General features: G+C 40.7%; 1 protein-coding gene across 1 annotated transcript; it reads right to left on the bottom strand.

The window, feature by feature from the left end:
• Positions 1-707: 707 nt before the first annotated feature.
• gabrr3a (gamma-aminobutyric acid type A receptor subunit rho3a) lies at positions 708-9,042 on the bottom strand (the record flags this gene model as incomplete). The annotated part of the gene is made up of 9 exons (XM_083986091.1): positions 708-1,007; positions 1,778-1,971; positions 2,310-2,462; positions 3,728-3,865; positions 4,570-4,652; positions 5,562-5,785; positions 5,877-5,944; positions 8,119-8,231; positions 8,900-9,042. 9 exons carry the CDS (start codon positions 9,040-9,042, stop codon positions 708-710), a joined length of 1,416 nt encoding a protein of 471 aa, XP_083842217.1.
• Positions 9,043-15,735: the final 6,693 nt, after the last annotated feature.

The raw sequence follows: 15,735 nt of genomic DNA, 5'->3' as shown, positions 1-15,735 counted from the left end.
TTTGGTATTGCTGTGTCCCAAACCGCAGTGAACATTTAACTTGGGAGCTAATAGCAGCTTAACACACAACTTAAAGTTCAAATATTTGCCAAATGAGTCATGAACATGACTCCAAATAAAATCCAATGTTGTGCTACTTCTTCCAGATGTGAGTTTGTCAACAACACCAGTAAAAGGTCATAAGACTGTACATCAGTGATGTTTTCGAAACATGTTCTGCTGCCCCCAAGTGGCCAAAAGAATCAATTACGAAAGGTTCAGAGCATCATGTAGCTACTAAACTCTTTGAATATCAGTGTGGTTTGATCTTTTTGGCTTAATACTTTGCTTCTGTTCAGCTTGACTCATATCTTCAAGAACATACATTTATTTGTCATTGTACACATTGATTATACAATTACATGATTTGTGTGTAATCACACCATAAAACAAAGTCCTAAAAATGTAAATATTTCTTTGCTGAAAACTTTTTTCTCTTATAAAACAGGCATGCCAAAAAAACACACAAACATCTGCAAAAATAACAGTCCATTCATTGCAACAGCCAAGTTACAACTGAACACTTCTTTTTCTTAAAAAGACATCATGTAAAACACTTAAGGTTGTATCCCCAACAGAGTATTGTAAGTTTATTGCAGCCTATGTGTTACATTACTGTGAAAATAGTAAGAAAAAAATAGCATTTATTCTGTCACATAGTAAATGTACTATGCATACATACTCCAGTAAATGATGTTAAAGAGCAGGTAAGCCAGGGGAAATATGACTCTGGAGTAAGAGTCGATCATGTAGCTGTTGCTCATTATAAAGCGGAGGTTTTGTCTGAACGGGTGTTGGCGGCGTAGCCTGGTTCCCTCTGTGGGCGCTGAGGTGTTGGAGTTTCGTGACTGGGTGTTCCTCTCTGTGTTTGGGGTGCTGGAGACCTCTGGGAAAGGAGTCAGGTCAATGTCATTGTCATGGAAACAGCCATCAAAGGCCATAGCCTGGGTGGTGTTGAAGGTGGGTATCTACACGGACAGAGTGAGGAGAGGAGGATTAGTCTTTTTTTTTAAAGGGATAGTTCAACATTTTGGCAAATTGGCCCATTGCAATAATCCCTATAGTCAGAGCAGTAGGTTCATTACCTTTAATTGTTGGTGCAAGCTATTTTTAGAACGGCGGAGCAGAGCCGTGAGCTGCTCAGAGCTACGCTACGAAGGTTATTGGGATTTCTTGGTTTCCCTCATCAAACTCATCAAATACACAATCCAACAACTCCAAAACGCTTTCATGGACAAGTTGTGACCTGCACATTCACCATGCTACGTGATAATAATGGAACGTTACAAGACAGGGTTGTTTTCGAGGTAAATTCATGCAAAACCGCTGATATTCGTTCCTGTCAGGGACAGTCTTTCGGCAAGCAGTCTCTGCATTTGCCTCGAAAACAACTCGGTCTCATAACGTTCCGCTATTATCTCATAGCGTGGTGAATGAGCAGGTCACAACTTGTCCATGAGAGCATTTTGGAGTTGTTGGATTGTGTATTTGATGAGTTTGATGCGGGAAACCAAGAAATCCCATTAGCCTCCGTAGCTTAGCTCTGAGCACTACTCCACCGTTCTAAAAATAGCTCGCATCAGCAATTAAAGGTAATGCACCTACTCCCAAAACCATAGGGATTATGGCAATGGGCCAATTTGCCAAAATGTTGAACTATCCCTTTAAGGTCATCAATCTCAAGCTGGTGTGAAATTTAAGAAGTCGTAAAAAGCAGAATATGAATGATATAAATGACCTGTGCCGCTTTGACCCTCTTCATCTCCTCCACGGTGGTGAAATAGTTGACAGCGGCGTACTCGATGACGGACAGGAAGACGAACAGGAAGCTCGCCCACAGGTAGATGTCTACAGCTTTAACGTAAGACACCTGTGGCATAGAGGCCGAGACACCGGTGATGATGGTGGACATTGTCAGGACCGTGGTGATGCCTGAGAGCAAAACATCATGAGCAGTTAACAAAGTCACATCACAAATAACATCCACTGTTTGGATGGATTATACGTCCACGCTAGCTGTTTCCCCCTGTATTCAGACTTTGTACTAAGCTGAGCTAACTCGTTCCTGGCTAGGCATCAAACTTTTAACAATAAAACGTGAACTACCCCTTTAAATCAAAAGAAAACAATTTGTTTGGAGACATTTTTTGTGCAAACTCATGTTATTCTCAAACAAAAATCTTGCTTTAAATTGTGTATAACGTGATGTATTTGAGGCAGTGTGTTCAACGTGTTGGTGTAATGGCTGTGTTAACATCTGGACTCAGTACCCAGAGAGACTCGGGCAGGTACCGCCCTCCTGTCTATCCAGAACGAGACCCAGGACAGCATCACCATCAGCATTGTGGGAAAGTACGTCTGGAGCATGAAGAAGAAGATGTGCCTCCTGAGAATGAAGTTTATGTAGAGCCGATTGTACCAACCTGAAAAAGAGATAAAGAAACAGAAAGTGGACGTAGGGAGCAGGACATAGGAGCACCGAAAAGAAAAACACCTGCACAAGATTGTGAAAGATTCACATTTATGAAACAACTAGAAGAACCTAGAACTCAGACATGAAAGTAATTAAATTTCTAGGCCAGATCTGTCTAGAGCTGAAGTTATATAACATCCATTTAGAGCAGAACGAGACTGATCCGAGAAGAAGAAAATCTCCCCAGCCCCTTTCTGTTTTTCTCCCACCGAAACTGTGACGTAGAAGTCGGCAGGATGTATCTGTTAATCATACAACTCTGAAAAGCTTTTCAGAGGCAATACTTCAATAGATTTAGTGTTGTGTAGAAAAAGGCACATGATGAGATTCTCACACATTGTTATTAGGAAGTGTAAAACTAAGGTTTTGAATGTCCGTGTTTCTTAGAGATGTTTTAATACACTCTCAAAGAGGATTTAAACAAGACACTGAAATACAGTTAAGAAGTGATTTGTTTGATACAGTAGGCCTACACACACACACACACACACACACACACACGCACACACACACACACGCACACACACGCACACACACACCATCTGTCACCAAATCTCAGTGATTCAGTGCCTCGGTCTTTGGTCGTGCATTTAAAGGGAACAGTTCAACAGTTTGTGCTCATTTACTTTTTTGTTATTTATCTATTTATTTATTTGCAAAAACAAATAGCCTATGTAAAAATGACAAATGAATTTGATTATGTCTTTGAGATGCAGTGGCTTAATCTTTGAAAACCAAGCAGCGTCACACTCTCAACTAGTCTGGTTCTGGCTCAGGTCTGCAGCCAGACCCTCGTGTGCTATTTAGCAAGCTTCAGACGGCGTCAGGCTAACTGTTTCCCTTGGCTTCTATTCATTGTGCTAAGCTAGGCTAATTAGCTGTTGGTTGCAGTTGTGAGAGTGGTAACAATCATTTTATTTAATATATTTCCCAAGTATTTTTTAAGTATATTTCCCACTATGTTAAACTAAATCTGCAGGACCACTGTACTGTAGCTACCGATTATGAACAGAAACTTTTTTATAGTTTAATGTCAGTTAGAATTGATCCATTGAGCAGAGTTTATGCATATGCGAAGATGCTGTGTAACTTTTACTGTTTAAAAAAGGTGTTTTGTTGTGGCTGATGACAGATGTGATAACAACAGGAGCCCTCTGATTGTCCCTAAACCAGGCACAGCTCAGAGGGCCCCAGAGCTACAGACACCTGACATACCAGTGCTGCTGTAGAAGGCAAGCCCATAGGAAGGCTGGAAGTCTTCAATAAAAAACTGAGAGAGCACGATCTCGTCAGTCCTTAATGAATCGTTCCCGTTCTTCCAGTAGAGCATGAGGTCGTTCTCATTGTAAGCATCTTCAAGAGAGCAGAGAAGGAGGGGTGAGGAGGAGGAGGAGGGAGGAGTGGTATAGGACACCTTCACATGTTGCCTCTCTTAGAAGAATCATGGATATGTTTCTCAGAGGAGAGGAGGCAGTGCACAGAAATGGGACCCTGGCTCTCCTCTGAGACAAGGACCCATGCTTTATCTATTCACAATAGTGAGATAAAAATAAAAATAATTGACATTGAAACTAAGACTAAATGTGTCCCCAGTTACGACCAACTTCAAGATCAGAGCAGAGCGAAAAACAAGTGAAACAATAATCCTTTGTAAATCCTACATCAGAAAAACAGGCACTTATAATGGGCAGACAGTGACCCAATTGAGGATTATGTCTTATTTACGCTATGCAAGAAAATGGTAATAGCGACTGTATTATAGAGTGTGTGTGTGTGTGTCTGTGCCATCAGTGTAATGCTCACATATAACCAGCAACATAATGCTGCTTAGATATTAAATAGGCTAAAGGCTATCTTTAGCCAACGCCTTTAAATTACAAAACAGTGTATTAAAGGTTGTGTAACATGTTTACTGGTAAAACATATCAAGCAAGCAAATGATTTAAAGTAGATTACTGTGCATATTTAACACATAAATTAATCATATTTCCCTACAGACAATATCATGTCGGATATTTTTAAGCAGCAAAGTCACAACTGTAGTTTTTGATACTCACAGCTCTCCAGCTCCAGAGAGCAGTTCTGTGTGTCCAGAGGGAAACTACTGAAGTCCATTGAGCAAAGTGCAGTCACAGTGATCCTAAAACACAGCTCACAGTTAAAGAAACTCACAACAGGAATCATCAGCATCAGCAAATGTGTTTAACAGAAAATTGTCTATTTGTTATATCTGAGTATAGAAAACAAACCTTGACTGATTTCTAACAGTTGATGGTGAATTACTCAAACTCTACAGTGTCTGTGGTCACAACAAGCTGTTAGGGAATGACGTCGTATTGTCGACATCTGTGGCTGAAAGTGATCTGATGGATGCTTGAAAGCTTATAGTATGTCATAGTCTCATAGGAGCATCTATAAGCTCTCTCATGTTTCTCTCTCTAAACCCTGGAGCGAGCATCCACTGGGACGTTTCATATCTTCACTGGTGACATTTTCAAAGCATTTTAATTTCTAATGTTTAAATCATGATGCAATGAATTAGATTTACATCCACATATAGGAGGCTACAGTGAGACTATGTAACCTTGGAAAGTAGGATCTTAAAGCCGAATTCATGTGTAAAATCAAAATCAACGTTTCATTACACAAGGATTTTGTTGCTTTAATTGTAGGCTACTTGGTCTTTAATGACCAGTAGTTTGTGGTGGCCATGTGTTAACTTTACTATTGTACTGGCTTTAATTTGTTTACTTTGTTACTTTGCTGCACAACATCTTATCTGACTAAAGAAGAATTCAGATTAAGTTCAAGTTTGTAATTAACTCTCCAAATCAAGTAAAATTAAGTAAAATGTTTCTATACACTACCATCTACTGTTTGACACTGTTCAAAACATCAGTTTTTTCCACTGCAGTGAATTTTCAAACATCTTTTTAAAAATATATATCGATAACAAAAATTGAAAATTTGAATATATGGCGACATGCTTTCTGACTGTTTGGCCTCACTTTAATAAATAAGTTTAATGATCTCCTCATGAGTAACTTACCTGACGCTGTAGAGGATGTTGCCGTCAGGATAAACCCTCAGCATGATGTTCTCCATGGTCGTATCATGGATGAATGAGCGTTTAGAGTGGACGAAGAACACGTCAGGAACCCAAATCTTCTTCACAAGACGTGCATCGAAGGTGCGACTCTTGTTGTTGCTGGAGGGGAAGGCCAGACGATCGTCCTGCCAGTAATGTCTCAGGTACAAAGTCATTGTGAAGTCCTGAGAACAGAGACATTGTTGCTCAAGCCCCAACAGAGAGAAGAAGACATACACTGTGTATAAAGACACTGTAAATACTGTCAATACCGACCATGTTCACTTCAGATATGCTGTCAATGCTCTCCACCTGGACGTCAATGCCCACAGGAATGGCTGAACCTGCAAAAGGTAAAACCTTGTGATGGATCAGCTTGAAGCAACAGTTGGATCACATCATCCATGAAACATCTGTCTGCACATCTGCCAGAGATTACGTATATGTGTAAATCCCACTGCTGAGCCATAAAATACAAGCCACATCTTATAGATAACAATGAATGGAAGTGAAGCCCTCTGACTCATGCTGGTTCATCAAAATGACTCATCTTTGAGCTGTTCTTCATGTCATCTCTGAGTTAAAAAAAAAAAAATACTAAACAGCTACAGCATCACTTGAAGACAGATAACAGTTAATACTCAACACCTTGAGTGAAGCACTAATCCGCATGCTCATCTCGTCAAGTCTGCTTCTCGCTCGGGAAACGGAAACGCACATGAGATGCTACAAAACGCTCAAAGCGTTTAGAGATGTTTGTCATTTCAAACCTGTAATCAGCTTTTCATTTTCTGGATGAGCCATAAGAATCATAACACTATTATGAAACACTATTTCAGGGAAACTACATAAACATTTTGAGAAGATAACTAATTTCGCAGCAACCGAATCACCTTATGAAACCATTTATATTTCCATTCGTGTAATTTTACCAGTGTTTGTGTTACTGCAAACATCCGAGTTCAGCTTTGGCAAAACACAAACAAATCCTTTCAAAATAAGACTTTTGCATACAGGCAAGAGATCCAAAGCTGATTTGTGAAATCTGACCTTTGGGAATAACTCGCTCACTGCAGCAACAACCTGCATAGATCTAATATCCTGTGTGTTATGTAGACGAATGAAACAAATATATTCTGTTATTAGGTTTTTTAACTGCCTGAATCAGCAAGAGTTTGAAGCAAAACAGCAAAACAAACAATCACTGATGTTAACAATTATGTGGGTGGGTTTATCAGTTCACATGAGCAAGAGGAAAACACAGGGCCTTTCTTGTTGGATGGATAAACCCAAATGTTTAAATAACAGATAAACTGGGTTAAATACCCTCATATTGCACTAATGTATAAATAACCAATGCTCTGTCAGTGCAGTGATGCTTATGTCATTGTCCAGTGGCTGAATACTGTAAACGTACTATAAACATCCTGTTCTCTCTGTGCCATTATCTAATGAAGGTGAGCACTCAGGACCATCAGTCAATGATAACAATAGAGTAGTGAGGTGGGAGGGATTATATCAGGCAGCTGGGGTCCCGCAGCCAAAGTCCTGTGTTTCATTATTGAATTTCTTGCAGCTGAGGCATGAAACTCACCATTAGCAACAAAGAGCAGGTGAAGTGAAAAATAATCTGACACAGAATTTTGACCAAAATGTCAAAGGCTGAACATGTACCAACAACAACAACAACAAAGAGGAAGGCAGTCCAAAACAGTCTGCCCATCTTCTTCTGCTAAGCCACATCTACACGCATATCTTAATAACAGCTGGTAAATAGAAACCAGAAAGGGTCAAACATCTACAGCATCAGCTCTGTGGCTTCATTGACTGTTATTTTTGTGCACCTGAATCTGGAAACAGAAGAGCTTAAACATGTGCAAAAGGAAGACCAGACACGCACCCGTTTACATGCACTTTGCTTATTGTTTGCAAACTGTTTAACATTGTAACACCATTACATAAAGTCTGTAAACGGGCCACAGGCCAACACCCTCACAATGTAATAATGTGTTTTATTTTATGGTTTTTGTACAAGAATATATACAAAAAAAGCAAAAAGGTTTTCTGAAAAACTGGAATAGAATATATTACATACAGTAATGATTATAAAACTATCCAGATTTATTAAATATTCTACATTTAAAATAAGCTTGTAGACTATTAAAAAAACTTAGAGCAGTGAATATCCTCTAACACAGTTTTTTTTTCACCCTCCACAGAATTAGGTTTGCAGTTCAGATTATTTTATCTGTACTACTGTCTGCTGTCATTGTCTCACACCGCAGACAATCTGGGTCACTGAGGGTTTTCTATTTTTTTATTTTTTTGAGGGGGAGGTGTAATTCCCAAAAACAGCACAGTAACCTACATTTTCCTTACTGAATTGCTGAAAATCCACATGGTAATTAAAAATGTGATGGGAAAATTAAAGACCAAGAGAAATATGAAGAGGTAAAATTCAACTGATTTCTTTTAGATAGATGAGGTGTGTTTTTGTGTGTGTGTTTGTTCTGTTTACCTCCAAACCCTGGTCGCATTGCAAAGTCATGGTCTTCAATCCGAAGCAGCTGCTCAGATTTAATTAGCAGAGACTTGGTGCTGTCCATTTTTTTCATCTTAAGATCCACTCGTCTGACAACCAAAGAGAAAACATGACAGCTTGTGTAAAGACTTTGTCTCTTTCTGACACAGACACAGACATGAAACAGAGCTGACATCTGGTCGGGGGAGTTAGCGATGTTAATTGGACTTTTAGCACTCAGATTAAAACCACAGGCCTCAGTCTAATCAGAGTTCTTTGACTTCCGTCGTGTTGACACTGATCTGACACAGTTGCAGTTGCAGATACTGTGTGGCCTGTTTAGCGTTTGTCTCATAAACCGCACCTGTTTTTTTCCCCCCTGACCCATCTGTCTACTTCTACTGTCCTCCTAAAAATCTGACATGAAAGTAACAGATGTGAACCAAAAATTGATGAATTCGTGAGTTTTTTTGTTGTTTTTTTCATTCAGTAACAGTCAACAGCAAATCACTGCGTAATATCTGCCTTACCTCTCACCTCACATGATCCTGTGACCTGCTCTTACCTTGATCCACTGTGACATTAATGGAAAGCATCATGATTAATTACGCAACCATACAGTACTTGCTGTGACATTGTAAAGCAGCATACGGTTCAAAATCCTCCCACAAAGCCACAATAACGCAGACGCCAGGTATGAACAGGTCAGAGGCGGCTGCATCATTTCACCATACAGCAACAAGTCACACAAGAAAAAACAAATCCCACTTTGGCTCACCCTCCTTGCTTTTGCTTGGTGTTCCCGCCGACATACATTTCCTTGTGTCTCCTCTTGTTCGGGAAGTGGCTGCTGTTGAGCTGGGTGAGAGGCCACAACCAGGCCAAGCACATCAGTCTGAGGGCCAGAGGGGCCACTCTCATGGTTAAACTGGGGCTGGAAAGACGAGAGGAACCCAAACGTTCCTCCCACTGCCTCAGTGTCTTACCCAGGGAATGCCACAGCTGTCCCCGTCCTCTACGTCCATGTCCCAGCAGCACTCATTCTGCGCCGCCACGCCCGCACCCAGCTACTTGTGCGTTATCCTGCTCTCTCATCTCCTGTAACATGGTGAACATCAGCTGAGATATCCAGTGCTTAGCTCCAGTGCACAGGCATCCCCCCTGGCTTGAGTTTGCTTGTCACTGTGCCATCCCTCTGCTTACATCTCCTGACACAACATGTTCCTCCGACTCCCCACTGTCCCCACCCTCTGATTTAAAACCAAATATCAATTTATTCCTATAATGACAAAGGAATACCATTAATTCCTCTCTAATCTTCTTATCTGTGGTTGGTGAAATCTTTCAGTAACCTACAAACTGGAGGCAGCAGTGGGCGGGGAGGGAGGGAGAGAGAGAGAGAGAGGGAGGGGCAGGGTGAGGGGGGGATAATACAACCAGCAGTTTCATCATCATTCTGACCAGATAAAAATAAAAAGCCTGTAGCCTACTTTTACACACTGCAGGATTTTCCCTCGAGTTGCGCAGTGTGCGCGGTGGTGGGAGGATGCAAATGATCCCATCGAGAAGAAACAAATGCAAGCATATGTCTGGGCCACATCTGCAAGCACAGCACTTATGGCTCCTGAGCAGCTGTAAGAGGATATGACTTCTCAACTGCAGCTTTGAACTTTTAGCCTTATCAAATATTAGAAAGAAGAACAAGGCCAGTGTTTGTGTTAGTTTGTAGTGATGTATCTGGTATGATGCCCAGGACGATATGGAGCCATAAAACTGCACCATCCTTTGTTTGTTCAGATTCCTTTTTTTCCCTTTTTTTTCAGCATGTGGTTTAGATCTAGTCCAGAAACCACAGGGCCCTCTGCATTGTGGACAAAATAAAAGCTTTGTCATAAAATGGAAACCAGACCAACAGCAGAGTACACCGTGATCTAAACCACAGCTGGATCAACAGTATAGTATCCCGAAAGGAACTTTAATGATAAGGTCTCCTCTTATTTCGTCCATCTTTGTCGTTATGGTTTCATCCTCCTCACCCAGACTAAAGCCAGTGTTGCTCTCCTCATGAGCAACTTCTACTACAAAGTTCAAGCTGCTCTTGACATAAGTTAGAAGTTGAACTGTTTGTCACCACTGAGACAAACTCACAACTGCTGTGATGTTACAGAGATGCAATCCACATATACAGTAGGATATAAATTCAACATGATGAATCTCCAATATGCTAATGGTCCTTGTGTGTCCATATGATGCACTGGATGCGTAGTGAATGAAGCACGGACACAGAAACATGCAGTGAATCAATAGTAAAATCACAACATTGACAGCATGACTCCACTCTAGTAGCACTGTCCCTTTAATCTGGGATTTAAGTTGATTGAGGGCAGACATGAGCAATGCCATCTTAAAGAGTCGTGCACGTGGACCTTGGTTCACTTGGACATGTGACCTCACAGCTGCAGCAGGCGGCCATTGGCAAAGTGAAGTGTTGCTTCCTCTATTGCCCTCTAGAGGTCACCGTCCTTTAAATATGTCGACCACAGTATGTACAGTGCATTTTAATACCAGCTATACCTTCTGTTGACATAATAACAGCAGGATGGATATATTTCTGACTAATTTAGTGTGGTTTTTCCAGCATTACTGAAATTGTTTGTGTGCTCTAAACCACTAATACCATCACGTCCACCTGTTTTCTGCACTGTAATGTCTGTGCAGGGTCACATGGGACCGATGTCTCATCCAGCTGTGTGTTAAACACAAAGGAACGGAAACATCTGTAACAGATAGTGATTTACAGCTGTTTGTGACATTTGATGTTATTAACCACAGACATTCTTCAACAGAAGTGAATGAAAGCTGCACTTGTTTTCGATGTGCAATACTGTTTTTGATTTTTTTTTTTGTGATCAACTTTTTTTTTTTTTCATTTGATTTGGTTTAAAAATTACCAAACAGTCCATACAAATCAGACAAATCAGACATATAGACAACAAAGCCCCAAACAACTAACAATCATACTAAACAAGACAAGGACACAGAATAAAAGGACAAAAAAAGAGAGAGAAAAGAGAGAAGAAAAGAAAAAAGGAAAGCTTTGAGGGCAGAGATTGAAGCACTCCTGATAAAAAAAAGCACATGTATGGTGATTGTAACTTCAGTATGAGAGAGACAGAGAGGCCTCCTGTTTAGATAAACATTCCATGTTGTGTTTAACTTTTTCCAATTACTCCTGTTTTCTTCTGCGCTCAATTATGTAGCATATTTTAAACAGTGCTGATGGCATGCTCTCATTTTGTGAATTTAAATCAACATTACACGTTTCATGTGCTTTTGTGAACTATTGCAGTGCAGTTGCTGTGTGGTGGAGAATTCACAAGCAGCATGGTTAAAGTTTTACCTGCCTGGTTAATTAGTCAGTGTTTCATTAGTGTTAGGAAGGATGTAAAGTGGAATCGCACAGACTCAGCTCACTGCACACCAGCGTGCTTTCACACATATGCATGCCAAATAGTGTTGGAGGACCAACACCTCAGCGCGGGCCGTCTGACATGGCCGACACACACGGACCCGTGATTGTGCTTCTAATCCTCCTGGAGAGATTGTTGCTGACAAACTCAAAAGGTATCGTAACAACCATCCTCTGCTGCTCACATTCACACATGGACAGTTTGTTCTAACCAAAGGGACTTTAATGGATGAGATTCATGGGAGATACTGATGTGTTAAACCAAACTGACATGATGAATAACCTAGAAAACACATCACTCCAGTGTGACTGATGACTTACGTATGTGTTTGCCTGCAGTGAATTAGCTTGTTGTCTCCTCCACTTTGGAACTCATCCAGTGTTTTGCAAAAGAAGAAATGCACCTTATTTCTGACATGGTGTTACAGCTCAGCACCTCTAATAATGTCACTTTGTATATGGACGTATTTAAGCTGTTGTATGAGCTGGAGCCTTAAAAAATGTCACAAACAAAAGTTGTTTGCCTTCATTTTTACCTCCTGAGGAGCAGACACAGCTGCACTGTGTCCTCACTGCCCTGCAAGTGTTACCCAGCTGTGACAGCTGCACATCTGGGTAAAACATAGAGCATGCACCAGGGTTGAGGTGTGAAAAAGAAAACAATTCCAGTAAAACAAACATCTCAGATCTTTATTAGACAGGGAAATCAGATTGATCAGATCAGAGTTTTGAATTTCTCTTCAAAACAGCATCGAACTGTGGTCACATATCTGAGATGTCTGCATTAATAGAATAGTGTTAAAGTCAATGGATATCATGGTGACACTGGGAGCGCAACACACTGCAACTTAAAGACAACACATACACAAATGTGCTGCAAATTCAGAAAACATCTTTGTAAACAACTTCTTATTCAGTACTTTAAACAAAAGTCACAATTGGCCATTGAACAACAAGTCCATCATTGGAAACATTTCTGTTTTTGTTGTTGGAATTTGGATTATGTGTCGTCCAACTGATGAATGCATGTGTTTTCTTAAGTTGCAGTGTGTTAAGCCCTCTGGGCCACTGTTATATGGTTCTTACTGATGGAGGTTTTGTAATTACTGTAATAATTTCAGAGTTGGACATTTACTGTATGAAACTTGTTTTGTCAGTCTGAAGGCTCTTGACTTGTTAAAATCATAAATTAAATCAAACTGATGCTAACTTTTCCAGAAATGATCAAATTTAAAATACAAATTATTAAACCTAAATCAGAGAGAATACACATTTTGGATCTTTTTCATGCTGGTGATGTTTAATCAGAAATATGCCAAATATACAGTGACTTTGAATCTTAACAGTCATTTCACCATCTCACAGTCATATTACCAGACACCAACGTCACCTGCATCATCCACGACGACTGCATCCTGCCCTGCAGCTTCAGACCCACCAGCACTGTGGTCATCCACTGGTACAAGCAGCAGATCCCTGTTCACAGCTACTACTACAACAAGGACCAGTTTGGACTCCAGAACAAACACTTCAGTGGAAGGACCTGCTTGTTCAACTCGCACATCCCTCATGGCAATGCCTCCCTGCTCCTCAGGAGGGTCAAGGTTCAAGACAAGGGCAGGTACAAATGTTACACCAGCACGCGAAAGGTCAACCAAGAGATCTTTATCAACCTGGAAGTCAAAGGTCAGTACGATTTTACAGCTATATTTCAGAATTTACTAACCTTACATGTCTGAGGTTGTTTCCCCCTACGGGCTGCAACTGATGTAGCGGAAGTGTCTCTGTTCATAAATTACTTTCAAGGTCGTGACAACAGGGTGGAACATTTGGCACTTTTTTTTCCACCACTGCCCAGTAAGCAGAGGCAAAGCATTTGGAGAGCGAACGGCACATACACCTTTAATGGTTAATTATCAGGTCATATATAAATGAATGAATTTATTACTCATTCCCGATTCATTAGGTGCACATAACTCTTCCAGAATAACACAACAGAAAAAAAAACTGATACAAACTCACAATGATTAAATTACAGGTTGTAGTTTCTGTGTTGCAACTGAGTGTATTTTTTAAAAACAGGAAGGACATTTTGTTTATTACAAAAATGTTATGGCATCAGGAAGTGAGCTGGACTCTCTTCAGAAAGAGAGTTGATGCATTAAATAACAGATTTATAGGATTGTTGAATTTTGGCAGAATTTCTAACAAATCCTCAGAGGAGACTGATGCCAAAAATATCCAAATAGAAAAAGCATGAATTTGTGAGCACATCAAGTCCCTGTCTCCCAGGAGTGTCTTAGACGTAAAGACACTGTCCAATTTTCAAAATAAAAGCTATTCTATTAATGTTGTGATAATAATAAGCCTCACTAGCTTAGCTCATGTTAGCTGTCTGCCCTACTAACCTACAGTGTAGCCGGTGCACCGGGGCATTAAAGTACAGCAGAAAAGCTCCATCTGCAGGAGATTTGACTGTGACGAGCTTCACAAATCCCACATTGCCTGAGTTTTTTTTTTTTTTTTTTTTTTAGCATCCCTTTCACTCCAAAACACATGAGAATCAGACAAGCAGAGTTGATTATTTCTCCTTCTTTCTTCTTTCCCTTTGTTTCTTCTAGCTCTCATCCAGTCTGTAATAATGGAGATGTTTGACGACATGGTCACCTGCTCCTCTCACAACATCTACCCCGTCCCTCAGGTAACATGGGCCACGGACCCCACCTCTGCCCAGGAAGCTGCAGAAAACTTTACTGTTAAAACCACAGACCACAAGGGTCTTCTCACAGTGGAGAGCTCACTGAGGATTCTGGGTAACATCTCCAACCGTACTTACTTCTGCTCTTTCATGTCGGCCGACAAGACCCAGGTGTGGACTGCCTCTCGGAAAAACCAAGGTAAACTTTGGTCATACAGCGATATAGTTTTAGTAAAGAGGACGATTTCTGACACTTAAAATGTCTGTGAACTCTCTCTCAGAGGATATAACACAGGAGGAAGGTCACACACTATCCATCCCGTGCATTGCACCAAACAGTCTCCAGAATTTCTCCCTCACCTGGACCTTCACCTCAGCCAGTGAGCCCACAGTTATCTTGAGATATGACAGCAGAACCAGACACACCTTCAACCTGTGGGAGGGCCAAGCTGAGCTGGACCAGGACCTGCTGCTGCGGGGAGATGGATCACTTCTGCTCCACAGACCAGACAGTGAGGAGCACTCTGGGACGTACACCTGCACCGTCTCTGGCCTGCAGAGCAGACACGTCGTTCAAACCAACGTAAACATCACTGTCGTATCAATAAGTGAGTATTGTTCTGTGATCTCTGTAAATCAAAGTAACAGGGATAAAAGAAACAACTGGAAAAAAAAACTGTTTGGTCTGCAGGTGTGGATGAGCAGAGTGTGCAGAGGTCATGGTGGTGCACTGCAGCTTCTGCAGCCTTTGTTTTGTTCACCATCATTGTTGCCCTCCCTCATTGCGTGAGGCAAAGAGGTACGTGACATATTTAGTCCCTGAGGGATTAAAACTTTTCTTTTTTTCTTTCTTTTCCTTTTAAAAAATAAAAAATAAAACCTCCGTGTCCACGTTGTAAAATAATTCTCTGACTTTCGTAGCACAGTCTGCTCTTATTTTATGGTATGAATTAGAGAGCATTTGGGAAGCACAAATCCCCCTCACTGCCGAAGCTTCGCTATAATCAGTTTGTATTTTTAACGCTAGAAAATGGGTTTAGGGTTTAAAAGTGCATGAAACAACATCTGGATCTGCATCTGAATCCAGCATGTGCATCAAAATATACTTAATTACCCTGATTTATGGAAGATAGGACTTTGTGCTCCTCAGTGTGAACTGTGTTGTATTTGAAGTGGGTCAGACTCACTCAGACCATTTGAACTGATTATGTTTCTGCCGCAGCTTTTATTAGTGAAAGCAAAACACAAGTACGATTTTGGAGGACAGCTTTTAATTTTAGTCATTCCGGAAATGGAAAATTAAATGCAGATGGGCAGGAGTTTATAGTCATAGAATTTAATGGTGAAACTTCTGTTAAGTTAGAAACCAAGGAAGAGTTACAAGTAGGACAGTTAACTGCTTTGTTTAAAGACCACAGGGTGGCACTGTCCTCAGCTGAAACAGTCA

The sequence above is a fragment of the Trachurus trachurus genome, assembly GCF_905171665.1.
Source record: "Trachurus trachurus genome assembly, chromosome: 14".
Taxonomy (NCBI): Eukaryota; Metazoa; Chordata; class Actinopteri; order Carangiformes; family Carangidae; genus Trachurus; species Trachurus trachurus.
This window is presented reverse-complemented; position numbering and strand designations above follow the sequence as displayed.